At 37.6% G+C, this 26317-nt stretch overlaps 1 protein-coding gene across 2 annotated transcripts in view; it reads right to left on the reverse strand.

Moving 5' to 3' along the window:
* CLSTN2 (calsyntenin 2) overlaps positions 1-26317 on the reverse strand; it is a 318074-nt gene that overhangs the window by 67052 nt on the left and 224705 nt on the right. For both annotated transcript variants that reach the window (XM_057429065.1, XM_057429064.1), the window contains exons 3-5: positions 7963-8158; positions 5823-6031; positions 1349-1498 (exon numbers count right to left, since the gene is read on the reverse strand). In XM_057429065.1, the coding sequence (XP_057285048.1) occupies positions 1349-1498; positions 5823-6031; positions 7963-8123 (520 nt within the window). In that variant the 5' untranslated portion in view covers positions 8124-8158. The remainder of the gene's footprint in view (positions 1-1348; positions 1499-5822; positions 6032-7962; positions 8159-26317) is intronic.

The raw sequence follows: 26317 nt of genomic DNA on the forward strand, positions 1-26317 counted from the left end.
CAAGAGAAGGCTGCGTGGAGACCTCATAGCAGCCTTCCAGTATCTGAAAGGGGCCTACAAGGATGCTGGGGAGTGACGCTTCATTAGGGACTGTAGTGACAGCACAAGGGGTAATGGGTTAAAACTTAAACAGGGGAAGTTTAGACTGGATATAAGGAGGAAATTCTTTCCTGTTAGGGTGGTGAGGCACTGGAATGGGTTGCCCAAGGAAGTTGTGAATGCTCCATCCCTGGTGGTGTTCAAGGCCAGGCTGGACAAAGCCTTGGGTGACATCATTTAGTGTGAGGTGTTCCTGCCCATGGCAGGGGGATTGGAATTTGATGATCTAAAGGTCCTCTCTAACCCTAACTATTCTATGCATTCTATTCTATGTGGGTCGGTGGGGAAACTGTACATCCCTAAACATTTAAAACATGGTTCTGCTCTACGTGAAGACTGCGAAAATAAAATCATGATATTGCACACATTTCACTACAAGATCTGCTAAACCAGGGCTTCTCATTTTACAAAGAAAAATTTTTTTTCCTTCTGAACATCAGTCTGCAAATTTGACTTCAATTACAACAGCCAAACTATTTTTTTCTGTCTCATTCTCTTTAAAACTTACAATTATGAACGTCAGGTTAGTCCTGTATGACATCCACATAATGTGGCTTACATCCAGTTGGTTTGACACTAATCCAGCCCTCATTTTCATCTTAATTCCTTATAATTTGAGTTATATCTAACTTCCTAGTACACTGCCAGCTGCATTTTTCTCAAGTTTAGACAGAGTAAACTGTAGATCCTTGCAAACTTTTTAGAAAATCAATTCCCACTGACACGCCTCAGTATGAAGACAGTAATCAGGATAAAAAATGCCTTTCACTCCACTGCCAGTGGAGCATGCTTTGACTCATGCATGCATACACATGAATGCCAGTCGTGTACCTGGAACGAGATAATCTGAACAACTCTGGCACACATGGGAAATGTACCTTGCCATGGTGGCTTCAAAAGTTTTATTCAAAGGAGTAGTAGGAGAAAGGCAAACCAGAAGCATTTTTTTAACCTTTTAGTATACCCAGACTGAAGTGTAAGATAGCTTATTAGAAATTTTTTTCCTCTCTTTTTTTCTAATCTGCTCTTTGTTCTGACTAGAGAAGAAACACGGCAAATGTAAAGTATGGGACTGTTATCCACTTTTTTTTAACATGCTTGGAATAAGTAAGAAACAGCAGCAGTTTTAGATACCACTTCAATAAATTCCCTTGTTTCTTTACTGTGAGGCAGAGGGAAAACACCAAAGAAGAGACTTGGGAAAAAAAAAAAAAAAAAAATTCAAAACATATAAACTCTTACACCTTACCTTGCCAGCCAGGTTTGCACACTGGTTTGACGTCAACTCGCACTAAGACATCTTCCGTTGCATGTTTTTGCCCACAATCAGAAGCTGTTACCTTTATCTCATACTGATGCTGGTTGTCATAGTTCAGTTTCTCAGTGTTTCTGATGTTACCTGCAGATTTAATATAACGTTAAAAAATTCATTTTTGGCAAAGCATATACAGACTAGAACACTGGTGTCCTGGTTAATCAAGTCCTTTGTGACCAGAAAGCTCTTTGAAGCACATGGGACATCTGCCAGTGGGACAGTTATGGGGAATGGGAAATACTTTCTTTCAATCCAGCACAGAAATAAAGAAGTTCTTAGGCAAATACAAGATGCTATGGATATAATATGGGAACGTCTATATTAGAAATCATCTGCTCAACTTATTCTGAAGTAAAACTATTCAGCTACATCTTGAAAGGTAGCGACAACTTCATTTTCCACATTTTCCCAGAATAAACTGGTTTCTTTGGTTCTCTCTCAAGCACCTCACCTTGCCAAGCATGTTCAGGTCTGTCATGTAAATAGCTCTTCCCATCACAAAAGCAACGTAATGATGGTATCAACTACATTATTTTTGAGTTAGTAATTGGCAAAAATTACTAATTCCATTTAATTTCCTGGAAATAACTAGAGCTATAACAGATTAAAAACCACAACAAGCCAGCAAAGCCTACAGAAAACTACACAAACAGATAAATATCAACAGGAATATAAAAATTCTTGTCTGAAAACACACACGTTTACACCTCTGTTTCTTCAGAGTCCGTTGTGGGGATAGTTTGATACAGAATTCCCTCTTTTATGGATGCCTTTCATCTAATTTTGGACCAATCACAAGAATGGGGAAAGATTTGACTAATTTACTATGGCAATTCCCTCTTAAATTCCATACTTCCTGTGTGTATGAGGAGTATAAAACAGAACCTCCTAACCCTTACAAGAGATGAGGTCTTTGACTTCAGTCCGCTCATAGGAGGTCAACATTCTCAGCTGCCAAGAATGACCAGAAGCTGTATCTGACCATAAGTCAATTGAAAGATCTGAATTGCTTCTTGTCAAAAAGCTGCACTTTTAAATCACAATGGAAAGAAATGGTGGTTTAGTAAATAAATATCAATCACATGCAAATACTGAACTACAACGTTTTATTACTCTTCTGAGAATATGAAGTTTGCATAGGTCCTAACACAGATCTCAGTGCTGTAAAGGATGACCTTGTGAGATTCTGTCCACAGCTATTTTCTAAGATGTAACTTCATATAAACTGTACTGACTGGACAGCAAAGTCAGTAACTCATCTTCATAATGAACAATCTGAAGATGTATTTGTGAAGTGCTTCCCAGTGGTGCGTTACAGACATAGTTACCCCCATTTTAGAGATAAGAGGGGGTTAGAGCCATGACAGATTTTGTATCTGTATCTGAATTCTCTGATCGTAATGACCATGACCCACAACAAATGCATAAAAATGTTGTTTTGCTGTTCTTACAGCAGAATCATGCATTCTGGCTTAATTTTTTCCGTTACCTGAATGGAAAAGCCTACACAGTACTGATGCAGTAAGTGACTTGATGGTTGGGATTCTCTGCTATGAAGATAACTAGATTAAACTGCATGCAATAGTCTCTTATAACACATTCTATCTTCTACCTGTAGTCCCAATTCTTTGCATTTACATGATTGTATTTTATGACCAAATTAGAAATCGAGAGCGTGAAGGGACACCTTGCACTAAGACCAGGTTGATTAAAGCCTCATCCAACCTGGCCTTAAGATCTACAAGAAATCCACCAGAATTGAATGCTGCTTCCTGCACCAGTGCTGGGTGCCTCTTCTCTTATGCCTTACACAATTGGCTGATGTAGACTATGGACTGCTAGTCTGAAGAGTTCCCAATGTGTAATATGATATTTCAAGACATAAAAACATGCTCCCTGGATTGATTTACATACAATAAGGAAGTTGGGTTGTTTTTTTTTTTCTGAAAAGACAAAGATGTGCCAAAAGAAATTCAGCTGATGGAATACCATACTCATCTTTCTAAAAAACTGTGTTTGTGGTTAGTTTCACAAGTTGATGGTGAAAAAAATCCAGCATCTGAGAGTGGTAATTGCATGTTTTCCTCACACCCACCTTACTTTTGGGCTCTTTGCAATATATAGATTTGATTCTAAGCATCTGGGTAAATGCTTTTTCTGGGCAATGAAATTTCACACTTAGCTTACTGAAAAGCAGAAAAAAATCTTAACTTGCAGAAAACACAGGAACATAGCATGGTGTTTGTTTTTCTCTCACAATGGGTAAAAAAAATCCTGTCAACAAAATCCTAATTAGCACAGTATTAACAGACAGTTCCAGGCATCTCACACATCTACTTTAATCATCTTACAAGTGACAAAAATGGGCACAATGCCAAAGGATTTGCACTGAAGAAAGTTTATGTCAGAGTGGTCCAACACTTTTCACAGCTGAGAATGTCTAAGCGACATATTTCTGTCACGGAATGAAAGTGCAACCACCTATTCTACCTCTGTCTCTAATCCCACTGGGTTTAAGCAATTACCATCATCTAAAAAAATTGCAAATTAGACTGCAATTACTGTTGATTGCGGCAGCACTGGCCTTTTAGGGAATAAATAGATCAGAAAATATTAATTGAATTCATGACCAAGACCTTGCAAGTATTACAACCGTATACCAATTATTCACTGCGGGTTTTAAAGCCATGTTTAAATCAATGATTTTCTCGTTGCTTTTGCTCAAAAGCAGCTCCCAGGCACAGGAGAACAAAGATATAACCAAGGATTCCTGACATTTCCCATGCTTTTGATCATGTCTCTGACTGTAGAAAACCCATGGTCACTCACAAGCCAGTGTCTCTTTGTGGAGGAGCTGAAAAGGCATGAGCGATAGAAATGCCTACTATGTATTGTGCTAATTTCAGTGTATTATCTATCCATTATATCTGTCACAAATTTGGTATGAAATTATGAAGCAATCTGCAACTTGTGTAAGTAACCAGCCCCATATGAGCAAGTCACGTGGAGCTCTGGAAAAACAGTGGTTTCAAACAGAAACGCGAGAGCTTCTTATTATGACAACACAGGGAATCTTATACCTTGTATATAGTGTACTTGCCTCCCAGTGTATGATAAACAAGGAGGCTTTTTTTCCCCCAAAGTGATTTACAATTTACTGATGATAACAGGTTATCTTTTGATGCTCAGCTGTGCATTGTGCAAGAGGTGCAGAAATAAAGATGAATAACTTTTGAACAGGGAAAGGGTTTTTCTAACACATCCCAACACAAAAATGATTGCTTAAGAGAAAACATTAGCTCCATGCACACTCTCAATTTCTAATTCGGCCAAAATTCAGATTTAACTGCAAAAGAGTATTCTCCTTCAACATGGATTAAATGCTTTTGCTAGGAAAGATAAATCAGATCATTGCTGGGCATGCACACAGGGTGCTTTTTCTGGGGAAACAAGTTCTGTGAGCACAGCAATTTCCATTCCGAACTCTTGCACAATTGGGCACATGTGAATATTAAGAATGAGGACTCTCATCTACAAAGTGATGCCAATATGGGACTGCCGAAGAACCTGAAAGCCAGAGCTCCTATTTTGTATTATCTGAAGCAAGCAGAGAATGCGAGGGAGGATCTTCAACACATTTTTAATGCAGCCCAGCCACTTCTCCCAAACACAGCGTCAAGTTCTGTGCTTTTCTCTGGTGAAAACTTGACTGGGAAAAGCAGGAAGCTGACAGACAGGGCGACCAAGGTCAAAAACTGCTGCATGTGGAAAACTTATTATGGTTTATTATTTTTCCTTTAATATTATATACAGTAGAAAACCAACTAAAATCAATAACCATTAAAAATTATACTACTTCTCCAAAGCATATTTTCTCCCATACTGCAGAATAATGGATCTGCTTCAAGAAGCACCATGAATGGGTAGATCGGTGGACCCACATCCCGAAAGTTTCAACAATCAATAAACACATCCAGAATATTGTTAATTCTACATTTAGACTCTGCTCCACAAAGCTCAGAAGAAAGGGACTAGTTCTAAACCAGTGAACAACCCCTGTGAGGTAGGGCCATGTGGTGCCATTAGGAAATGCCATCACTTGGATGGAAAAGTGGATCTGAGACAATTAAGAGGAAGGACTGAGTGACAGAGAAACATATTACTCATCTAAAACTGGGGGTTTAATTTCCACAGTAAATTACTGTGGCATTTTCTGACCAAATCTTGTATGAAAGGGATGGGATTTCCCCATGTAAAGGTTCCTTCATGCTCAGAGCTGAAAACAGGATTACTCTCTTGAGTTAAAACTCAAGGCAGGTTATCAGGTAGTAACAACAGGTAATCACACTAACTGCAGAAATGACTGCTATCCGTCCCACACTTACAATTGCTCCTTCTCCATACTCACCATTTCTGTCAATGGCAAAAGGTACATCAGTTGTGACAATTTCATAATTGCAGATCTGGCTATATTGTGGAGAACAGTCCTCATCTATGGCTTCTACCTGCAGTATGCTGTCATAGATCTTCCCCTCTGTCACAGTGGCCTTATACACACTCTCCTTGAAAGCTGGTGAAAACTCATTGACATCCTTTACCTGGATATGGACCACTGCCCTAAAAACAGGTAAATAAAGACATCAAAGATAAATTAATTTATCATGACACATCACTGAGAGTTTGTTTTCAAAATACTTGAAAAGACTAACGGAACATATCTAGAAAACTATGTAAACATCTGCTAAAATGAGCTATCATTGAATTTCCATGTTTAATTTGACCAATCTAATATCTTAACGGGGCAATAGGTAGAAACCTATTGCCACAGGAGAGGGATTCAGGTTGCTCTTCATTAAAATCTGTCTGTCTCTTAAAATGGACACCAGCAGAAATTCAATAATATAATTCCAGTGTAAAATGGGTTAATAAGCAAAAAAAGAGGAAGAGAATTTCAGCAGTCTTACATATTCACTACCTAAAAATTGTCAGTTTATGAACTGGGGCACTGGAATAGGTTGTCCAGGGAGGTTGTGAATGCTCCATCCCTGGCAGTGTTCAAGACCAGGTTGGACGAGGGCTTGGGTGATATGATTTAGCGTGAGGTGTCCCTGCCCATGGCAGGGGGGTTGGAACTAGATGATCTTAAGGTCCCTTCCAACCCTAACTATTCTATGATTCTATGATTCTTCCACATTAAGTAAGGCTTCCACCTGCTGATTACAATTATATAATCCTTTAGTTAAAACACTGTACATGTAAACCTGCAAGGTCAAAAATAAGAGGCCTTGAGTGTTTAATAAGCAAAGTCTAAAAGCCTTGATTTGAAAGAATTTCCTGTAAGATTTGACAGACAAGGTAACAGAGGGACAGAGAAGTGGAGGGACTTTCTAGATCAATGGCAGAGCCAGTACTAAAGGTTGGGACCCCAGGCTGCCTGGTTTAGCATATGGTTTGCCACAGAAACCACTATCAAAAGCATAACAAAGTGTGGTCCTGACAGGCCAGATTTCATTTTCTCATGATTAGACCAAATTTTTCCAGAAGTGGAACATGCAAGCTTGTTACGGATATGGGAGAGAAAACCATCACAAAATTTAGTAACATGGTGCAAAACGTGCTTCTGTGACTTGATGGTTATTTGATCTTGCAGGCTTCCTTCTAAATACTCATTCTTTTTAAATATCCTGGAAAAGTTCAGCATGCATTAGAGAGCTAATTAAATTTTTAATTGTGTTGTGTCCTGGATGAGCAAAAGGAAGAATGATTACTATTAATCATTGATTTAAATGGCTCTCAGCAAAACGAACATTTGTACAGCAATTACACATCTACATGTGAGTTACATTTATCTTTAATGACATATGGTCTGGAGTTAGTTTCATTAATTTAAGGGGAAAAAAGGGACTGTGCCATTTAAGCTTATTCAGGGAATCTTCTCCACGGCAAAAAGTACCATCTACTAACCTTCAATACCTGTTTCTTCAAGAGGATTTTAATTCCTCTGAGACTTGCTGTTCAAAAGCCGAGATCAGAAACACACTGTGCAAAGACAACGCTGCTGCAGTGTATATACACACACAAGATAAGAAAGTAAGAAAGGTCATTTCTCTTCTCTTACCATTCGAAATGGAACGAAGAGAGAGAAAACCTATTTAGAATTTGTAAAGTATCAATAAAAGCTAGCTTCCATGCCTTGGATGATCTGTTAAGTCAATGTATTTAACATGAAAGCAAGAATAGAAAGCTAAACTAAAACTGAGATCCATTTCTTTACTTGAACAGGAATCCTATTAAGAGCTTCAACTGGAACCATTAAGAGCTTCAACTGGAACCACTGCAGAATGGGTCAAACTGCAGGAGGCAAAAAGAAAAAGTATCTTCTAAAAGGAAAAAGAAATAAAAAGTGGATTGACTATTGCAACAACAGTGATTTGGTTTTAATTGCTTTCTACCTGGCTACAGTGTAAAAAGGAGCCCTTCAGTATGATCTGTACTGGACAGCAAATGTATGCCAAGGCAAAAAAATATTCCTTCTAATTTTCACCCACTTGTGAGATTTCTTCCAGTTTCTTCCACCTGGTCCTGATCCACAATCATAGGCCTGGATGATGAATGTGTATTCCTTCTGCAGTTCACAGTCAACAGGACTTTTTGCTCGAAGACGACCTTCTCCAGATGTCTTGTTTAGTACAACAGCTTCGAAGGGCATTTCTTGTCCATGGATTTTAAAAGCACAGATTTCACCTGTGAGGAACAGTACAAAACATCATAACCAAGGAGATCTAAGTCTTATACACTGGTGCCACACTGGAGAAGTTAGCAGTAAAGTTGAATTTCACATGCTGTTATAGATGGGGGAAATACAGACTCGGCCATCAGTTACATACACAGTTACCATACATCCAAGAGGGCCAATAGGCATGACCTTTACAGTGTGATACAGCAAGCGCAGTTCTGGTCACGTACTTCCCTCTCCCTCTGTCATTACTAAATGCTCTTTTAAAGACCCAGAGACTATTCCCTAGATTTGGTACTAACACCAATGTTGAGCTAAATTAGTTTTGAGCTAAATTAAGAAGATCTTATTTAGTTCAAGAAAATACAGGTAGTCTTTTCTAACTGTTGTCCCTCCTTCCTCGAACCACTTGAGCTGCCAGGTGGTAGCAAATGTTCAGATTCTTGCAGTTTAGTTTCCCAACAGTGATACAAATAATGATGCAAAACATGGGCACATTCAAAATATATCCTGCTTCATTTACAGACATACATCATCTTTGGAACAGAAGCAGTTGGAGGAACACAGACAAGTATCTTTTTTGGACATCTCAGTCACCCACCCACATTCACACACTCATACATGAATGCCTTCTTGGCAGCAAGTCACTCTGCCTCCAAACTGCCTCCCTCCGAGGCTTCCCTCAGAGGAATACTATATAACAAAACAGATGATATAGCAAGGACTAAAAACAATTGATTTGGACATAAAAGCAACATAGCCTTGCAAGAATATTTGTGTGGAAGGGGCAAAAATCCCCCAATTTCTGGTGATCCTTTCTTTTTAATCCTTCATAGCGATGGCAACGATATACATGCTGAATTCACTTTAGGCCACTCCAGAATCCAAGTTTAAAAATGAAATATTTATACAAAGACCAATGGGGCTTAAATATTTTTATGACACATTAAACACATGCTCTTTTATGAGTAAATCTGTCTCAGGACATGTATTATAGATTCAATGCTGTTTCCCACTGACAAGTCTTTTGCATTTATTTCCAGTGCAGAGTTGCAGCCTTTTGGAAATCTCCTTGCCAATCATATCGAAGTTAACTGCCAAATATCAAATGAACCCTACATCTGTGACCTCTAATTCAAGCCTAGCTCCTCTCTCTCTTTTTCTAATAGAATATATTGTCTATTTTTAGAGAAGAGACTGGACAGTGACTTCATAAAAGTGCTAGAGTCTGTAATTCCAATTATGTGTGAGAAAAAAAAAATGGGAGGGGGTCTGTGTGGGGCAAGTGAGGATTCGGTGCAGTTGAAGTATTGAATACAGGCTTTTTAGGATATTCCCTCAACTACCACCACCTAGGTTTCCCTTTAGCTTAATGCCAGCTGAACCTGATCTCAGCTATATACAGTGACATTTACGTAGATAAATCCCACACTTAACAATAATGATCAATCCTATGGATGTCTTTGCAAGATCAGCAAAGAGTTGTTTTAGTAATTATGAAAACACATCGACTATTTGCTTGGACATTTGCTTGCTCCAGCCCCTCACTCAGGTGTGGTTTCCCAAACAGACAAAAGATGTGCTCTTTTCCTCCGTCTATAATACCAAATACGTGGGCCATAGAAGAAAGAATGGATTTTATCCTGAGAATCAGAAAAAGACTAATACTTTGCATAGCCATAAAAGCAGGCTCCACAATGTTTATTAATCGCTGTATAGGAAACAAAAGATTAAGAGAAGGCTGAAGTGAAGCAGTTTGTTCAGCTTTGATCATGGGCACTGATCACTGAACTTGTATCTCAATGTTGTCACCCATACTTACGAAAAAAAGCATCATCCTAATTTCCATGCAACTTCAAAATGAAACATTCATCTAAAATGGTATTGGGGATTTCAGTTTTATTTTAACTGACTATGACAATAAGAATGTAAATGTGGCAAGTCTAATGAAAAAATACTATTTGCTGCCTTCTGGAATAATGGACTTCATAGCTTCCTATGCTTATACTTTTCCTCAGCTGCACAATCCACCAGCAGAAAACACAACTTCAGTGTTTTGTGTTTATAATTATACTGATCTACTGTTTGGTTGTAAACAATACAGCATTTGCAGATATCCACGCCTACTGTTCTTAAACAGAAACAGCTCAGGGCAGAAAGGAATTTCTCTCAGCCTTAATCTAAACATGTACTACCTTTCCCTCTCCAAACGCAGAGGACTGATGCAAAGCAATCATACAAGCAGCACATGTTCTAATTAGTTCTCAGCAAGTATTTTAGAAGTCTCTGTATCCTGCTCCTATGGCAGACTCTATATAACTCTATATAGTTCATATTACTCTAATTTTGACTTTTATATCCCCAATTGCCAAACATAAAATAATGACAGCTGCATGGATATGAGGAGATATTTTTAAGCACACTGCAAAAACCCTACATACACTTCGAGATTCTGGTGATAGCAAACTAATTCTATGAAAGCAACTTCATATATTTTTAAAAAGTTAAGTATGATTTTTGTTTTTCAGAAGGTTTCTACTACTGTTTCCAAAGACATGATTTAACACTACTGAAAATTAAAATGTAGGGTGATCATAATGATTCCAAAAAAGCACCTTAATGACTATATTAGAAATGGAAATTATAAGAGAGTTGTAGCAGTTGTAACATAGCAGAAAATTAAACAAGGTCCACCTTTACATTGCAAGACACACATTTACAGATATATAAAACTACTACTACTAGGCATTACAAATAGTGTCTTTAAACTGTAACACATTAATAAGTAACATAGTATTTTTCATTATTAAATTGAGTTATAGGTCTTTATTTAAACCCTGACCTACAAGATGCCAACAGAAACTGTGCTGAGTTTATACTATTTCAAAGTATAAGAACTCAGTAACTCACTGGAGGAAAAGGAGACAGGGCGTTTCTCTTACTCAGGCTCACCATTTAAATTGCAGAACCAACACTTTCAGGCCTGCACAACCTACTTTCCTTCTGCCTTGTAAGATTGACTCTAATTATTTAATTAGAGTGCAAACTGGGACATTGTTTTCCTCACAACAGACAACACAGCAGAATAATGTGCTTTGTTCTTCATTGCAATGGGTTTGGGAACAGGCACATACTGGATTTAGAGATCATAAAAATGGTGGTGGCAGCGAGCTGATAAATTGGTGATACCACATAAAGGTGGAAGCACATCCATGAAACCCTGTAGCTGCCGCACCCAGACTAGAGGGGAAAATACCTCTTCTCCAAAGTCATACATCCTGCAGTTTTCAATCTGCTTCCTATAAAATCTTCCAGTTACAGGGCTGAACTTTACTAAGAGCTGCTTCATTTTAATATGTCTTAAATTCTGGGCATTATGTTTTCTCTTCAAATCATTCAGACTACCAATAGTCATGAGCACCTAGTAATTTTGAAGCCTACATTATTTTAAGAGCTCTGCTAGAGATCCGTATGTTACTACTGGGATAATAATAATATAATTTTCTCTGTAAAAACTGTAATAGCCCAGAAAAAATATTGACAGTTTATAATTTCTGAAATACAACCAACAAATCTTTCCACTGTTTAGTGACACAGTTTAGTGGTGGCCTTGGCCGTGCTGGGTTTACATTTGGACTCAATGTTCACAGAAGTCTTTCCCAACCTAAATGATTCTACGATTAACTCAAACCCTATTTCCCTGCATGGTCTATTCTTTTCATTGGCCTTATGATTCCATATGGAGTATAGAGTTTATCCAGCTGTGTTCAGAACATGGCTATGTGTGTGAGTGTACACACATATATTTGTTCCTGCCATTCCCTTCCAAACCGTTTGCTAATTTCAATTACATTTTATAAGGACGAATTGTTCCCACAAGTGCTATGAAATCATGCAGCTGTGCAACACAGAGATGCTACAGAAACCCATTTCACTGGATAGCAAACAGTCCACACAAAGACCTTGTAAAAGCTCAAAACCAAAAGCTTCGATTCTCTCTTGCACCTTTTTAATCAAACATGAAGCTCAAACCTGAAGGAAACCAGGCTTCATTAGTTCACTTCTAATATACTCATTTATATTCATAGCCTGTCCTGATTTTATTACTCTCTAGCCTTTTACTACATTTCTATGTGTGTTCTTCTCGTATGTGCAAATCAAGATAGTTGATCATTTATTTAGAACAAAGGTTGCAGTTCTATACTTCCTGAGGTAAGCACAGTGTCCCTGAAAGATCCTAAAGTGCCTAAGAGTCAAAGCTGCATGATCACACATAAACCCACTCACACCTTGTAAGAGACACATGGTCTGTTCGGGTGAGATGCATATTGAATTTGTACTTGAAGAACAGAGACAGGAATGCCATAACCAAGCTGTCACTATGACCTCTGGAGACTTGCATATGAATGAATGACTGTAACACTGTTTTTTCCTTATGTGTGTCCTTCAAGAACCTGATTCAGCTACATGGATCCATTGTGTTGTTAAGTAAAAGGTATTTGACAACCATTAGAATTAATCTTCGTATACTACATGGCACACCTAGGCTTCCAAGAATTTTGTTAAACATACAGTTTTACAGTGGATATGACTTGTGGATATGCTTGTGGATATGACCTTCCTCTTGCTAGAACTAAAGGTTTTAAACCAATCTTGTCAACAAAATCGAAGTACTCTTAGTCTGAATCAAATTTGAATCTTTAATCATTTAAATGTGCTCTCTCGACATACAGATGGACCTCCAAACACAAGCACGTTGTTCTTAGAGCATGCATCATCAAAAATCCCTGTTGGCAGTGCAGTCGGTGTTGTTTTTCTCAGTAAGTTTGTTTAGGGGTTGATGTTTGTCTTTAGATTTTTTGTGTCTGTTTTAGCTTGTTTGTTTGTTTGTTTTAAAATCCAGCCTTCCAGGACAACAACTGTATTACAGAATCACAGAATCATATTCAAGTTTCTCTGCTGGAATCCTACAAATAAGCTCCTGCAGTGCGGAGCTGCTGGCCTTTAGAGTGTCTCCATGCCACTGGGAAGGTCTGCTGCTTTGACAAGTTTTTTCTACCATCAAGTCTAGCTACTGTTCACATAATTACAGAACATAGAAGGTTAAGTTTCGAGGGAGGAAAGGGCAGTTCTTTGAGAAAAGAAGGTAAAGCAAGAATTAGGAATGTAAAATATCCTTAAAGATAGAAAAAAAATTCAATAAGGCAGTAACTTCTGTATGTGCTTTTCCAGCTCACTGAAGTCAGTGCTATTAAACTCATACCGAAATACTAAAATCCAGGAAGCAATACTGCAATCATAAACAGAGGGGGTATTCATATCTTAATAAAATACAAAAATTATTATTTCCTCATATCTAATTTTATGGGCAACAAGTTCTGCAAAGCAAGAGCATAAATCAACTGCTACCCTTCCTTTTCTATGGATTTGAAACGGCAGAGTGGAGGAAACTTCAACTGCACTTCAAGTGATTCACTGTTGACATAAGCTCGCACCAAATGAACCACACTTCATTCTTCAGTTGCTCAGGATGGAGAGTTCTGTGTGTAGTGTATAAGCAGCAGTCACATGCAGGTTTCTTCCTGGCGCCACAGTAAGTTTCCCCAAGGGAAATGACTTGGGTTGTGAAGGTGGTCAGCAACAAAGCATGTGAAAAACCTACTCTGCAATTTTATTTGAATAAGCTTGCTTAAAAAGTATCAGTTTTATGGACATGCTCTGATTGTAGTGTGATACATAACCACGCTGCTCCGCTGGAAACTAGATCACCACTGCCTAACATGTCACATAGTGCACTAAGGTTTAGAATCACAGAATGGTTTTGGTTGGAAAGGACCCTAGGATCATCTAGTTCCAACCCCCTGCCACAGGCAGGAACACCTCCCACTATACCAGGTTGCTCAAGGCTCTTGCACAAGATATCCTTGCACTCCAGCTTACATGACAGCGAATCAATCCATGTCTGTTTGAAGACTGCAGTAAACATTGAGGTGGATCAGAAAAATATATAACAAGGTTTGTGTATAGAAAGATGTGGTTAAGTAATGATTATACAGTTCTTGAGCAGCCTCTATTCTAAGAGAAGAGAAATATTAAATACTGGCCTTAGTTACTCCCATCAATCAAACTCAGATCGTATTTTCTATTGTGAATAACCTCACATATTTCTCAATTTCTTTTTCTTTCTGAAATCTGCAAGATTCAAGAGAGAAAGCAATCAAGAAGGTACAATTTTAAGAACAGTGCCGAAAGACTATACTGTCACAATCAATATATGGAGCTCCATGCCCACCTGCAACAACGGAAGGCTTTTGCTAACATCATGTTTCATGTTAGCAAATATCCTGTGGATTTAGCAGTGCATCTGAGTATCACATAAACACAGATTCAACACACAGAAACAGGTGTCTGCATTTGTTAAAATGCTGTAACGCACAGCACAGTGTCTTTAACAATTACATGATCATTACTGAGAAATAGTAGCCTTGCCGTTTTTTTAGAATACCACATTATAATGCACTATTTGAAAAATAATCCTGCAACTGTGCAGTTAAAACTGAAAAAAGCACATTAATAAAAGGAACTTTAGGAGGTAAGTGGAGCTTAATTACTCAGTACCCAGTTGGGTCATTTTCTGATCTACTTTTTCACATATGTCAATAACTATCATATACACATGTATGGGTTGTTTTCACACACTACCTGCATTATTTGATCGGTGTTTCCTTGAAGCTGCAATCAGTGATTGCAGATTTCCTGCTGCCACAGCCGATGAAACATGACTTTGCTCCAGACAGTCATCTCCCAGTAAACACAGAAGCCCATATGCTACCAGTGCCTTAATTTCATGTCTGTGTCTGAAAGATGGATCATGAAGTTATTCCACCTCTGGATTAGTGAGGTCTAAACTACGAAAAAAAGGAGGTAACTTGCCTGGTGAGGCACTGACCCATTTTACTGTGTATATCCATTTTGTGATTCTGTGATATCCTTTGAAAAAAGTGCACCTATTTTTACGAGAGACACCTAGAGTCCTCTGCCTGTTAAGATTAAAAAGGTTATTACAATGGTTGCAGTCATTTCTAGCCACTAAGTATTAAAGGACAAATGCTAATAAAATACATTAAAAGAAGCTAATCATGTACAATGTGACTAGATTTTCAAATTAAATAAAGACCTAGGATTAGGAATGTTGGCTAGCAGACATGTACTGCTTACAGAATTCCTACAGTCTGGTAGGCAAACATAACAAGTATTTTCTGCAGCAACATTACCTAATAGATTTGGCTCCCTTGTGAGATAAACATAGAGAAATGAGAAAATGAACAGCACCATGTTACACTCAGAGAATGAAAAGCTGTTTAGTCTATTGAAGAATCAGCAGACTGACAGAAAAACTTACTTTTTAATTAAACTACTTTCCCTGGGGCCTAATATCAAGGCATACAATTTCTGAGATAAAGCATCTTGGAAAACGTTGTATTTATTAAAATTATTCCCCTGAATAATTTTAAGTGCATTGTTTTGAGGTACAGTTAGCTAATTCAAAGCATACAGTGAATAATCAAATAATTTTTCTGTTTCTTTACGTTCAAAGCATCACTCAGCTTTAACATGAGAACTATACCATGAAGTTTGGACTGGCTAGGATATAATATAAGCAGTGGACTTGACCACAGAAATCAAAGGAGTGGCAAGTACTAGAAGCTAGGACTGTCTTGCAAAAACAATAGCCATAGAATAGTTTCACATATGTAAACCAAACCAGAACGACGAGGAAAGTGAGGCAGAAACAAAGGACAATGAATAGCCCTGTTTTAATCTTCCAGTATGCCAGTATTTTGAGATAACCATTCACCCTCTTTTTTCCCCATATTTGTGATTTGAAAGATTAGGCTGATGGTAACAGAATGCCATTAGAAAGAATTACAGAATCACCCAAGAGCAACAGGTGCTCATTTGAGGCTCTGTGCAAATGGGAGTCTACAGACAGTTGGATGCTGGCACCTCTAAGCTAGAAACCAAACAGTCACATTAGTGTGGTGCTGTGCTGATTTGTGGCTGTGTCATGGCCTGGAGTAAGAGCACTCTGGATGAGCACAACAGACATAAGGACTGCAAGATCCTCCTGTGATTTTTACACGTTGTAAAAAATGAAGTGAGTACAAAGAAAATGAATTTTGATGAGCATTGTCTCCAAAATGTGTATGCAAACATGTCAGGTTGCCAAAAATAAGCACGGGAGAGGTGCAGTGCAAAATACTTTTGGATAATTGTGGAATTTTCACAGCACTGGCAGCCTATGAAGTGAGATAAAAGGGAAATTATGCAGTTTGTATCTTTTCACTGGCTCCTAAACATGCAATAAACTGTTTATGTTAACATGTACAATAAAATATGTCAGAGGCACATTAGGTATCTCAGGACAGTTTTGCTTCGTGCCCATAAAAACACATGTGGGAGAACACAGTGAGATGTTAGGAAGGGGTAAGGTGGTTACACATCCCTGAGTTTTCACTCGGCTGTTTACTCTGCCATGGCCTCTTCTTACAGAAGCAGATTAAATAAAAAGCTTAGGAACATTAATTCAATCTTGGTATGGAGCCTCGGCACAAGAGTCTAATCTGTGCATCCTGCAGACATGAGTAAAGCACTGAGTTTAATTGCTAGAAGAGCACCATATGGTTCCTCCTGATCATGGCTTTTTTTCATTTGTTTTTACTTCCACTTTCTTTAAAAGAATCTGAACTATTCAGCTCCAAGTGTACAAGTCATGATTTGGGCTGGATCTCCAGACACAGTGAGTTACTTTGGACACAAACGATTCTACTACAAAGCATCACCACAAATTAAAAACGACACTCAAAATCAAAGCATCTGGCCTTTTATCAGAATAGGAATCACACAGTAAAGATAATAAATTTATCAAAATGAAAGGTAAATGCAGATCTCTTACTAGATGAGCATTTGCACTCCAATTTGTGTGGAGACTTAGAACTGCTGTCATGATTTCTAAAACATATATTCAGTTTATCTTACTCCTCCTCCTTTTTTTCTGCATGGTTTATGTCCCACTATGCCTATATAAAGGCAACTGTCTGTGTCATTTTATACTGTGCTGCTCCCCTCACCATCACCAAAAAGACATCAAATGACTCCAGCCACTGACCATAATTCAGCCAGTAAATGGATGCATGTTTATGCAGGAAAGGTTTGCAGTGAATTGTCACTCACAGGCAGTTCATGAAAAAGCCTGTCTTTTTAGGCACAGAAATCCAAGAGACTCCCCACCACAGATTTGTGTATGAGTAGGCCTTAGACTTAATACTTTAAAATACTGCTTAGTATTTTACACATCAGAAGTGTGAAAACCTCATCTGCGGGAGCTGACTAACTCACTATGTTCAAAGCTGCCCCTGAGCAACCTTGTTCCTTGTTTCCAGCTTTTGATTCTGCTAGTAACAGCAAAAAGACAAAACCTCTGATTTTTCTGAGACAATCAATAAACACCTCCCCAGAATTTAGAGTCAGCCACTACAGGTCCTGATACATTCAGTGATTCAGATGGGACTCCACCCACCAAAAACAACCTCAGAAGCACAGACCCTTAGCATAGTATTTATAATGGTAGGGGGCATTGTGCACAAGTAAGTAGGTAGCATTGTGCACAAGTAAAACTCCAGCTGATTGCAAACATTACTCTTTCATAGAATGCTATCATTAGTAGTAGCATAAAGTATTATTTTCTATATAGAAACTTAAGGTTAAGTGTTTATATTCTCGCTCATATGAAAATAACTATACTGGATATAAAAACTGCATCTGCATTGAGCCTAAAGATACAGAACAACCAGTAGGAACTTCTTGGTAAACATAAGGGCTGCATCCCTTCTAAGATTTGACAATGGGATATCTTATGCATACCAATTATTCAGTAATGCAAGAAAGTTTGTTTCTTAAACAGTAAATTCAAAGCCACAATGAGCTCAACGTGCTGAGTGCTGTGTTTCTTTATCATCTAATATACTGAAAAACCCTACTTATTTGCTGTATCTCTTAGATGTTATCTTATTTGTTGCCTCATCTTTCCTCTTGAGCAGGAGCTTCACAGAGGGCATCAACTGTATTGTTCTGCAGCTTCAAAGCCGACGCAGCTTCTTTCCCAATGTGAAAGTCAAAATTATTTGAAACTTTTCATGAAACCAAGCTGCATCTAAACAGCTGCTTCCAGAAAAAGGTCAGATTTTCAATTGGGTCCTCTCAAAAACCCCATCAGCACTGCAGAAATGGCAGAACTATCACAACATCGCTAAATACTACTTCGGTGAAAGTGTGTTTTAGATAAATCATATTTTTGCCAGCTCTGTTATAAGTATTTAATGACTTTGCTCCCTCTCTGCTGCCCATTTCTCGCTCTGCAAGTCTGAGCGTTCGTGACACCATATCCAGCTGCATTTTGTACCTTTATTTATTAGGTTTTTTAACTTTATAATAAAAATGACACTTCCCTGCCTCTTTATACATGGAAGAGTCTGGGAATGATAGCCCATATGAAAACATGTACCACTCATAACAGGTCTGCGATTTCATCCTTGAATTTAATTCCTACTTTCTAGGACTATTGACTTCCTCAGAATTTCAAATTATTAGATTTCTGGTCCTCAAAACACACATGATCTTGTCAACATTTTGGCACTGAGGATGTAACAGGGCTCATTCCCTCACAAATCAGCACCTAAGTCACTTGCTGTTCATGGAAAACTGAAGACCTAAGGTCCATGCATGTGGTAATGACTGAAATGGAAATCAATGGAAAGATTCTAACTGATTTTAACATGGAGCAAGTCATGATGTAAACACATATTTTAATTTCTACTATGAAATAGTCATGGATTTATTATCTATTCATTTAAATGTCTTAAAATCTTTCTTTCGGTATATTTTGCACCTCTAAGAGGGCTCAAGTTTTGAGAGGTCTGAATTTAATTATAGACATTAGTCTTTGCACAGCCAAAGATTTAAATGTTTTATAACATGAACTCACAGGGACATTTCTGTATCTGTATTTTTGAGCAAATGAGATACCGCATTTAAAAGGAAGAAAACGAAAACTGTTTTGAAAATGTAGTTGAAGTAAAACTACAAGCTGGGTCTTATTGATTAGGTACAAAATTTACACTGATTTCAATAGCAAAAGGCAATCCCCTGCTGAGTATTGGTAAAATCCATAATTGCTAAAGGCTAAATTAGCTTTGGTTAACTGAAGCACAATAAAACTAAACTTTGTACTGCAGGAATGGACACAGATCTCACAGTTACCAGATGCTGTTACGTGTAATATTGCAGATCTTGCTGAGAGAAAAGACTATTTCTCTACTTAGTATGTATTCCATCCTCCTTTTTATTCTAGAAAATGAAGACCAAAGCTTTTTTTTTATGCTCTAGGAGGAATGACTGAACTTTCGTTGCAATTTAATGTTTAATTCAAAATTAATGAAATGAAGGATGCAACTATTAAAACCCAACATGTGCAATATAAAGCAATAAAAATGTAACACCACGAAAACTGCACAACAATAAATCATTACAGCAATTTAGAAAGTGCAAATAAGTATCTAGATATTTTCTATTTAACTGCTTCTCAACAATGTAAAGAAACAAATTATATTTGCAGTTTCAGAAGTAAATTATAATATTAATTTGAATATTTCTGGGAGGAAACACAAAGTATTTTACCAAGATGTAAAGTCAATTGAAAACCATGTTTTTTGCTTACCACTAAACACCATTTAGTGGCATGTGCATTTACACCATCCCAAGCGGACAAACAGAACCTGACTGGCTGTGGCAGTACTGCTTTCTAAATACCTGGCTCTAGCCCTGGGAAGCAAATGCTGTATCAGCAGTTTTTAGAAGAGATATTTACAGACCTGAAGTTTTGGGTGACAAACAGCTTTTTGGAAGGAGGCACTGACTAACCACTTGTCAGGTCATTTGCTGAAAACAGCTTCTCTGTCAGCTTTGCCATCAAAATGCCTGTATGCTTTGGATCATTCTGATTTCCTTTAAAACCTATTTTCTCTCTGTGTCTTCTAGAAATGACCCATAATGGCAGTGTTATAAGTACCAGTTTGTTTACTCAAAAGTCATACCTGCCTGCTCTGCTGAGCAAATAACTGTTCACAGTTTCTTCTCCTTTTAGACCTGCAGCACGCAACTAAACCTCAGTGAACTGGAACATGTTTCTTCTTGCAAATCATTAGCAGAGCTGTTTACTAAAAGCCTCCTTTCCAGATACACTGAGTAAATGCTAATCCTCTGGACTTGCCTGGAAACTGAAGGTGGTTAAAAAAGCCTAAAGACCAGTCCATCTCTCATATTTGAGCAAAGTAACATGATTGTACAGGTATTTTTAAGGGCACAGTTTGAAGGCAGAGGGATCAAACTGCTGTCAGTGAAAGTGCAAGAAATCTTTACTCCCAGTAAATCTTCCAATAAAACAATTTGTACGACTGGGCTGAGGTTAGAAAAAAAACTTATGATTTGTTTGCAAACTGAATACACAGGAAAATAATGAAACACAGAGACAAATAATGCATTACTGTAAGCACTCAGTCCCAGAGCCAAGGATTAATTAATGCCATTTTTTCTGATGGGGTCTGTTGCCCTTAAGCCCTTTTTGAGTCCCCTCAGGCTGCTTGTTCATGAGACTTCCTCACTACCTACCCAAAAAACTAGTAAAGGACAGTAATCATTAGGCTGTACCAGAAAAGAGAATTTTCTGGTGATGTGCCCTACCCTGCCCCCAGGGAGGCAGCAGACTTCCCTGTGAGCTGGGCTGGGTCAACGTAGTGGGTCCTTCGAATAGTCCAAAATGCATTAACATCAGTTTCATGGCTAATGAAAAACAGGCAGCCCCAACTGACAGAAAACTGGCAAAACCTCCAGCAACAGCCCTCGTCATCCTCCCAGTTTTTTTACACAATTAGTATGTTATGACTGTCAGAATTACTTATCCAGATACTATGATAGCTCACTTAGCAGATTATCGCTACTTCAACAGCCATAACTTCACGGAAATATGCAGCCAAGTAACCCATAAAGAATTTTGGATATTATAGGTCTGATAAATGAGATCATAATGAAAGGAAAGTTATTAAAGCACTTATTTTTTGCTAGTCATGATTTTTGAATTACCAGGTATGTTAATTTACACATCTACAAACCATGTTCTGGAAATGGAGCTAAAACAGCTTTCCAGTTGCAGCACTAGCACAAGTTTGTGTGATACCTGAAAGCAATCCTTTTGGCACATTCTAGGTGATGTAGCATCCCCTTTACATCATCAGGATTCTGGGAATGAAATAAGAGCAACGATCCCCAGTAAGAATCGCAAATTAGGCACTCTGAGTGGAAATTTCAGAGAACTATTTGTTTAATAGTGCATACACACTGTCAATGTGAAAAACCTCAAAAGGATAATTTATGAGTTATTTTTTACCACTGTAAGTTAAAGATACATGAATACAACCACACTCAAAGAGTGATTCTGTTGGCCACAACACCAGAATATGCAGATATTTTTACACAGTATCCATAGTCTCTTGGATACAAATTGATTTGTATTCTCACAGTCTGAAAGCAGAAGTAAAGCATGGGCATGGATAAAACCGTATTAAGACACAGCCACAGCACCTATCCTACGTTGATAGGACCTTTGCAAAAATCTTTGACAGACTGTGCTATTATGAAGTGAGAGATCATTTGGTGGTGGTTCGTAACGCAAAAAACAACAATAAAAAATAATCAGAAATTCTTTATGCAATGTTGGATTGAAAACAGTGACAGCACTAATTCAAAATCACAAGAACAAAGTTCAGCTTCCCACAAAACTGATGACAGAATATATATTTGACAGGTGGAATAAACAGAACCATTTTTCATTACTACAGTAATTCTTTGTTCTCCAGAGAGGGAGCTCCATGAAGTCAATGGCAGCCAGGCAGCCTATGTTGCGTTACAATACTGAGAACGCTTGATCACAATTATGCTCACATTTAAGAGGGCAATCACAGTGACCTGGCAACCTCACACCCTGTTAGCAAGTAAATTTTTAATAAGGAAGCTTCCTTTCTTTCTTAAGAGCGAAACAAAAAAAAGAAACAAATGAAAGCTCCTAAAATGAGAAAAAGGATCAGAAAAATAGTTTAAAAACACAGCAGGAGGGGAAACCTAATCACTCCCACTAGACCTGTTCTGCCTCAGAATCTTTGTACAACAGATTAAGCAGTCAGACCTTGATTTTTTTGTGGTTTGGTAGTTCTTTTGATATGATGTTTGATATGTCAGCTCATTCCTGCTCCAGCTACCTAGTTTTCTGTATCTGCCACACTTTTGTCTGATATCAGGCAAAGGATCAAAATACTGACAACAAGGAAAAGAAGTGGAGAGGCTGATCATACACAGTGCATGACATCCAATTATTTCATGCCACTTGCTTATTCAAGTCCCTCTTCTGTTGTTTATAGCCTCCTAAAGCTTTCTTTCCACAACAGTTTTTGTGGCAGCTAATGTAAAGGCAGTTATTTCATTCACAAATAATGAATGTTTTGGGTAAAAAAAATACTTTTAGACAAATAATTTTTATTCACAAGTAATGGGGTGATGCAGTATAACTGAAGATGTAGCTGACTTTTCAAAGAGCCTGACTCCTTACAGTATTTCATATACAAATCACAGAGTTATGGCTGAACTGAATAGAAATATCTCTCATACCAAAAGTACTGAATCAGATTACAGAGGAATTTAGTTGTGTACTCCAAAATTGTTTTGTTCTTTGCCAGCATTAACTTAGCAGCTGGACCTCACTATTAGTTTTCAATTTGCTCTAGCTGACAAAAGTGAAAGGTGCTAATAAAGAAGCAAAATTGCATGAAAAAGCACATGGGATGGAAAGCAGTCACAGCTGAAAGACACTGATTACTCTGTTTCCCCTTCAACAGGTCTATCCTCCTCAGAATAAGAACTCGAGTGCCTGATGGCTCTGAAAATGAAAAAGATAGGAGTTTTATCTCCTAAAAAAAGAAGCCAAAAATGCAGGAAAGGAAAATGTGAATGTAGAAGGTAAAAATATTAAAGTCTGCATAACGTTCATGGTCAAAATGTACTATGGAGATTGCTAATCATCATGAAAGATACGACTCTTGGAGAGTATTTTTGTTGCTACTTTGCCTTCCTCACCCCCTTTTTTAAATACTTGCTATGAAAAGAATGAAAACTGTTCACATCCAACAGCCCACTAATAAATATATGGAACAGATGGACATTAATACATCTGCTTTGAGCCAACTAACAATCTCTGGGCATTATAGATTTATGTACACCAGAGAAATGTTTCCTCTTAGATTTTTCAAATGTTTAATGCTAGGACGCATTTTAATGGCTGAAGAAAACTGCTTCATAGGAATCTGTCAGCCAAACTCTCTCAAAACAGGTATCAAATAGATCCCGAAGTAGGAATGTCATTACAAGCTAGTTTTTATGTGCAATACACAGAGAGCTTAGTCTTGGCCATATATAAGTATAGGCCTTCCAGGACAAAAATTACATCCCTAGGAAAGAACATCCCTTTTCAGACTTTTTTTAACCAACGTTCAGTTTCTAACTAGTGCGGATTTAACATCCTCTTCAGTATTACTCAAGGAAGAACGACATACATCAAGAGTTTTTCTTCAGATAGAACAGAATAATCATCCTCAAAGTATGATTCAATACTTGGCTCTAAAGACAGTTAAGCCAGTAGTATATACATCTTATCAGCTCAGCTACTCTGGATTCATTTTTCAGAATAGATTTCTGCATAGACTAGTGTTTATTTTCTGGTTCTCTATAAGCTTTCCTAGTGAACATTTTGCAGTTTTGAATCAATTTAACCATAACGATTCCCCACAAAAGACTGCATTATTTTTTTTTTTTTTTTTTTTAGGATAGGAGGTACAATACTGTATCAATGACTTAAAATTAAATGAAGCCACTGGTGAAACAGGGAACTGTACCTGAATCACTGCCATCGCGACTGTATTTTAAAACCACTGGTTATTTCTGATTCAGAACAGATGCTTTTCTGTTCTTTAATTTTGGTCTCACCTGCTGTCACAGAAAAGTTCTGAGGAAGATAAAATCTTTCCTAATCAACAGGATTCCTTAGACCCCTAATGGAATCAACTGAAAAGACAGGAACATGTTTACAACAAACTGACGCTTGACCCAAGAAGTCATTAATACGGGTCATATATTTTGAGACTTATGTCTAATAGATTAGATAGCTGAGTAAGAAAGGAAGCTCAAAAAAGAAGTCTGTTTTTGTTTTACAGGAAAAGGCAGGGGGGAGGGGATCCCAACCTCAACTCAAAAATCAGTAACAAAATCCTACAGAAAATTAAGACATTTGAGCAAAACTAAAACATAAAAACATGAAGATGTAAACTGGGCATAAATTTATATCAGATGTACTTTCATAGCACCAGGATCATTTTCAACCACAAGATTAGGAGCAATTAAGCCTGGAACTAGATTAACACATGCAGTTTCACAGACTGTGATCCTCAAAAGAAATAGAAAAACATATTGAAGATTCTCTAACTCAGAGATACTTTGCATGGTTATGGTCACACAGTACGTGTAATTTATGCCTGTGTATGCTTGGTGCTCATCACATGGATTAAATTAACAGTCACCCCTTCCAATTTAATATCACAGAAATGACTGAATGAACAGGTAGCAATGACACATAAAGGGCACTTGGTCTCCATGCTGACAACATATGGGTGAGGACAGGAAGCAATCAAAGATTGCTGAAGATGAAAGAAATGAAGAAACTATAGCCTAATTGTAGGAATTGTGAGGTTCTGAATGTGGCTCAGCATTCACAGAAGTTGGACCTGCCAAGATGATGTCCTAGACTACATCTACAATCCCTAAAACAAGCACAGAGCAAGGAAGGGTTGCCCAGACTTCAGACTTCCCTGAACATATAACTGCATAGTGGTTCAACTTGTAAACATTTCTAGTTGTTTAAGATATATTTGCATGATAGGAAATAGGGATGGTGAAGAATTCATTGTCAAACAAAACATTCCAAGAAGAAGTATTTTTTCACATGAGGAACTGTTTTCATTTACTGAAACTTAAAGTGCATTCTAGAACTCTTTCTCAATTCTCCAGCTCATTAACTAGGGGGAAAAGGTATTTTACAGGATTAATACATAGCACAACATTTCTGTAATATGTTAGTGGCCCATTTTTATCTATAAGAACCATATATTACACACTTAAGGGCTCTGTTAAAAAGAAATTACTTAAAAAAGGAAGTAAAAGTTCCAAAGAGGAAGTTATGAATATGAAATGTATGAAGAGAAAAACGGAAGAAAGTAGGAAATGAAATGTATTTCTAAATAACCATAGATTCTAATTTATCATTTATTTAGCTCCTCCACAATGAGGGGAGAAAGAAATATGCACTGCATTAGGGGAAAACTATGCACAGTCTTAAAATTAAAGTGTGGAAAAATTAGATTTTTTTCCATCTCTGTGCAATTCAGCCTGCACAGCAATACATATTTTAATATGCCTCACTATTCAGCTTCAAAGGATTTCCTTAATGGCAGAGTTTCAGTGTTTGCAGGAAAGAAAGATGAGAGCTAGATGGAATGGGAACATAATGGAAATTCTGCTATGCCCAAATATATATAATTCAATTAGCACACATGGTTGAAACCTCAAATGAAATTAATGAATTGCAATGTCCAGTATGCCTTTAAAACAAGATTTAAACTAAGTCATAATGAATGGAATAATTAATGTTCCTAGTAATTGACAGGCCCTGCTTTACTTGCCATTAATGTATTCATTTACAGGACAGACTATTCTCCGGTATACGGTGACTGATTTTGATATGTATTTTCCATTAGGCAGGAAAAGGTTAAGCAGCAGATGTCTGTAGATATTTAAAGCCAAATTATGTTGCAGAAAGTCAGTCAGAATGTCTCAGCTACTGCTTTTCCTACCCTGCTCCACAGTTTTATCCCACTTGTGTCTTGGTGGATTCTATCTGGAAATAAGTCACTGCATTTTGCAGATGGTAGAATGGAATTTCTTGATCTTTCTGA

Source organism: Pezoporus wallicus, unplaced genomic scaffold (genome assembly GCF_028554395.1).
Source record: "Pezoporus wallicus isolate ANWC-B61680 ecotype Strahan unplaced genomic scaffold, APGP_CSIRO_Pwel_v1 contig_593, whole genome shotgun sequence".
NCBI classification, from domain to species: domain Eukaryota; kingdom Metazoa; phylum Chordata; class Aves; order Psittaciformes; family Psittacidae; genus Pezoporus; species Pezoporus wallicus.